Source organism: Orycteropus afer, unplaced genomic scaffold (genome assembly GCF_000298275.1).
Source record: "Orycteropus afer afer isolate SDZICR_OR568_19922 unplaced genomic scaffold, OryAfe1.0 scaffold00002, whole genome shotgun sequence".
Classification (NCBI taxonomy): Eukaryota; Metazoa; Chordata; class Mammalia; order Tubulidentata; family Orycteropodidae; genus Orycteropus; species Orycteropus afer.
In genome coordinates, this window is record NW_006921589.1 from 6184900 (window position 1) to 6189936 (window position 5037).

The 5037-nt window shown below is 42.4% G+C and overlaps 1 protein-coding gene across 1 annotated transcript in view; it reads left to right on the forward strand.

The window, feature by feature from the left end:
- The window catches only part of FARSB (phenylalanyl-tRNA synthetase subunit beta), a 78902-nt gene that overhangs the window by 3686 nt on the left and 70179 nt on the right, over positions 1 to 5037 (forward strand). The window contains exon 2 of the mRNA XM_007935619.1: positions 4971 to 5026. Coding sequence (XP_007933810.1) covers positions 4971 to 5026 — 56 coding nt within the window. The remainder of the gene's footprint in view (positions 1 to 4970; positions 5027 to 5037) is intronic.

Consider the following 5037-nt stretch of genomic DNA (forward strand, 5'->3'; position numbering starts at 1 on the left):
TTGCTCTGGGGGAAACAATACCAGGTAAGTAGTCCTACGAAGAGACCAGAATGGGAGAAATTGAAGCTTTGGGCATAAAATCATCAAGGAACTGAGGTCTGCCCACAACTATGAGTGATCTTAGAAACAGATTCTTTAGCCCTGGTTACACCTTGAGATGGTTACGGACCTGTCCACCAGTTTGCCATGCAAAATATACCACCACCCCCACCACCACCCCCAGCCCCAAAGTGTCATCCCATTACAACAACAGCTCATGGTCTAGAATCTCATTTAAATCAAGTCTAAGTGTGTGGATGAGGCGTCTCAAGTATAGTTCCTTAATTGCAGCTCCTTGAGTACTGTGGAGGCACTCTGGTGGTGTAGTGCTTAAGGCACTTGGCTGCTAATCAAAAGGGCAGTGGTTTGAACCTAGCAGCTGTTCCATGGAAGAAAGATGAGGCACTGTGCTCCTGTAAAGATTTACAGCCTTGGAAACCCAGTGGGGGCTGTTGTGAGTCAGCGCTGACTTGATGGCAGTGACTTTGGTTTTGGTTTTGAGTACGGTCACTCTTGGCCTCAGAAACTAAAGAAACAAGTTACCTGCCTTCGACAGTTAAAGAAGTAGCCCTGGTGGTGTAACAGTTAAGTCCTTGACTGCTAACAGAAAGGTGTGTAGTTCAAACCTACCAGGAGCTTCACAAGAGAAAAGACCTAGTGGTCTGCTCTCATAAAGATTATAGCCTAGGAAACCCTAAGGGGCAGTTCTCTGTCCCATAGCATTGCTATGAGTCAGAATAGACTCAGCACACGACAGCACACACCTAACGTGTAATAGTGGGATGGTCATAGAGTAACAAACTTTTCCAGTTCAAAAAGGGAGACACAAAGAACTCACTTGTCCATGGCAGTTCTGAAATCAATCCAACATTTGTTGGATGTTCTTCAACTAGGTCTCAAAGTCTGAAATAATTTTTCATGGCTCTCTGCCCCACCCTTTAGAATCTTGATGCTATCCTCTGATTCTTTTTTTGGAAAGGAAGCGGGTGCATATGTTATTATTTGCTGTTGAGTTGGCACTGCCTCATAGCAACCCTGTGTACAACAGAACAAAACACTGCCTGGTCCTGCACCACCCTCAAATCTTTGCCATGCTTGAGCCCATCTTCTCAGCCACTGGGTCAGTCTATCTCATTGAGGATCTTCCCCCTTTTCACTGATCCTCTACTTCACTAAGGAGCTCTGGTGGCCTATTGCCTAAGGCATTTGATGGCTAACCAGAAGGCTGACAGTTCAAACCCACAAGCCACTCCTCGGAAGGAAGACTGGGCAATCTACTTCCATAGAGATACTGTCTCAGAAACCCAAGGAGGGGTCACTGTGAGTTGAAAACCCAATGGCAATGAGTTTGGTTTGGTTTTGGTTCTACTTTACCAAGCATATCTTTCTCTAGGGATTGGTCCCTTCCTACAACGTGACCAAAATACGAGAAATGAAGCCTGGCTAATCTCACTTCTAAGGAACATTCTGGCTATACTTCCTCTAAGACTGATTGTTCATTCTTCTAGCAGTCTTGTAGATTCCATATTCACCCACACCTCAACTCAAAATACATCAGTTCTACGATCTTCCTTACTCATTCATTGTCCAGCTCTCACATGCATATGAGGGTATTGAAAATACTATGGCTTGGGTCAGGTTCACCTTAGTCTTCAAAGTTAAAAAACTGCACCACCAGGGCTAGTTTTTTAACTGTGTAATGGGCAGATACACAGTCTCTTTAGTTTCTGAGGCCAAGAGTAACAGTACTCAAAACCAAAACTAAACTTGCTGCCATCAAGTTGATGCCAACTCATAGCAGCCCGCACTGGGTTTCCAAGGGTGTAAATCTTTACAGGAGCAGAATGCCTCATCTTTGCTCTTTAATACTTTAGTGAGGTCTTTTGCAGCAGATTTTCCTATTGCAGTATGTTGTTTGATTGCTTGACTACTGCTTCTGTGGGTGTTGATTGTGGATCCAAGTAAAATGAAGTCCTTGATAATTTCAATCTTTTCTCCATTTATCTTAATTTACTTATTTGTCAAAAAAACCAAACCAAACTGACTGCTGTCAGGTTGATTTAACTCATAGCGACCCATCCTTGGGTTTCCAAGGCAGTATCTCTGTGGAAGTAAACTGCCCAGTCTTCCTACTGAGGAGTGGCTGGTGGGTGTGAACTGCCAGCCTTCTGGTTAGCAGTCAGATGCCTTGGCACTGTGCCACCAGAGCTTCCTACTTATTGGTCCAGTAGTGGAGATATTTGTTTTCTTTATGTTGAGCTGTAATCTATACTGAAGACTGTGATCTTTAATCTTCATCAGTAAGTGCTTCAAGTCTTCTTTACTTTCAGCGAACAAGGTTGTGTCATCTGCATATTGCAGGTTGTCAATGAGTAGAGCTTTCTCCAATCCTGATGCCACCTTTTCCTTCATATAGTCCAGCTTCTCAGCTTATTTGCTCAGTATACAGATTGAGTAAGTATGGTGAAAGGATACGCACCCTTCCTGATTTTAAACCAGACAGTATCCCCTTGTTCTGTTTGAATGACAGCCTTTTGGTCTATGTCTGGGTTCCTCATGAGGACAATTAACTGTTCTGGCATTCCTATAAGCAAGTGCTTGCAGGTATGTGGTTTTCTCAATCTGCTTTTTGCTAACAGAATTTTAGTGATTCAGAGACTGTCTCTGTCCCTTTCAGCCAAACTGGCAATGTTTCTGCATCTATAGTTCTTTTAAAAACTTCGTGGAGCTTAGGTGATTTTTACTAGCTTCAATTTCATTAGGTAAAAACCATGCCCAAAATACCTATGATTAGCTGTCTATACCTTGAGCTTCGGTTGGTAACAATGCCCTTAATCAAGCCCCATCGTGATTTAGTAGATTCGTGTCACATACCCTTAATTCCCTTGTTGTTGTTATGTGTCGAGTCATCTCTGACCCCTTCTTGGATTTCCGAGGCAATATCTCTACGGAAGTATTGCCCCGCCGCCTTTTTTAGTGAGTAGTGCACGTTTCCACACTTCAGGTTTTTCTTATGGGAGCACCCCGTTTCCAGGTACTAAAATTTGTATGTGTTATCTATTGCTACATAACAGATTTACTTAGGCATATAAAAACATTTGTTTCACAGTTTCTGAAGGTCAGGAACAGGGTGGTAGCTGTGCTGAATGTTTCAGGGTCTCTGGCCAGGTTACAGTGAAGCTGTCCACTGGGCTGCAGTCATATCAAGGCTGGACTGGACTGGTGAATTTCCTTCCAAGTTCACTCATGGTTGCTTCAGGCCTCAGTTCACATGAGGGTGGGAGTACATACCAGGAGGCAGGGATCACTGGAGGCCATCTTGGAGGCAGGTACCTCTGGTGTTCCCTCCCTGCTTAGTGATACCCCTTCTGACTCCTTCACCCAAACCAGAGACTTAGGAGTCATTCTACACAACTCCTGCTCGCTCACTGTTCCCACGTCCCATCCAGTCATTCTGCTTCTTAACCTTGCTCATACTGATTTCTTCCTGTACTCACAGCTGCTGCTTTAAATCAGCCCCTCACCAGGACTTACCTGTACTGTTGCAGTGGACTCCCTGCTCCAGTCCATCCGCCACCCTGCTACCAGTCAGTGATCTCTCTTGAATCCAGATCTAGTCATGTTTTTTGCTCAACTGAAAATCCTTCAGGGTAACTCCCATTCCCTGCAGGACAGAGAACAAATCCTTTGAGATGTCTTAAGTTGGCCTTTTTCTACTTCCTCCATTTTATCTGCTACTGCTTTCTGTCGTGTACTGCAAGTATCATGTTTATTGAATGACTTAGAGTTTCCAGATATCCCATGCTGTTGCTTCACTCCCTGGGCTCTGCCTAATGAACTCATCCTTTTGAGAATCCTTAGTGAAGCCTCAGTTGATTGCTTCCCTTGTGCCACTCCAGTGCCTTGCTCTTAAAATAATTATATATTTTATTTATCTTTGAAACCCTGGCACCTAGTACAGTGCCTGGCATATAACTGTACTCAATAAATGCTTGTTAAATTGAATGAAGTTCAATGTCAGGATCAGGAATTTTAAGACCTGCTTTTCAGTAGAAATGCTGTATCCAGTAGCAAAACAAAGTGAATTATAATTTAAAACTAAGAAAAAGAACTGTTCATTATTGTGAACTAAAGGGCACTATGCCAGGCCAGTCATCTGCATGATCTCACTGAAATATTCCCAATTGTTCACTGCTATAAAAGGCTGTAAGGTACCACATTACACATGAGGTTCAGAAAGTTCGCATAGGGCGCCAAGCTCTCAGAACTAATTAGTGGCAGAATCAGAATTCAAACTATAAATCAGTTGGACTCCAAAGTCAAGTGTTAGGGTGCCTCAGAGACTTTTAAATAATAGAACTTGTATTAAGGAGCCCTGGTGGTATAGTGCTTAAGTGATTGGCTGCTAACCAAAAGGTCATTGGTTTGAATCCACCAGCTGCTCGACAGGAGAAAGATGTGGCAGTTGGCTTCTATAAAGATTTATGGCCTTCGAAACCCAATGGGGCAGTTCTGCCCTCTGCTGCAGAGTCGCTCTGAGTTGGAATCAGCTCAGTGGCAGTGGCTGGTTTTTCTTTCTTTCTTTTTTTTTTTAATGTTATTATTCTGTTATGTTTGCTCTGTGATTTGTAGCCTACTTTATATTTGATCCCTATTTAACAGGTTGTTTTTGTTCTAAGTACATGGAAATTCCCAGTGCAGGTAACCTAATTCTGTAGTTGTTGCTAGTATAGGTTAGTCAACCATTTAATAGTTTTGTTGTTCTTATTCTTTCCTTTTTTCTTTCTGGTTAAGTACTTTTTGTTAAATTATGGTAATTGATGCCTGATATTTAGCATGCTTAGTATAACACAATAATAGAAAAATGCTACTTATATGCTATTTTCAATTATACCAAACTGATTAAAATCAGCAATTTTTTTTCCCCCCAGCTGATGAAGAATTTGATGAACTATGTTTTGAATTTGGCCTGGAACTTGATGAAATCGTACGTATTGG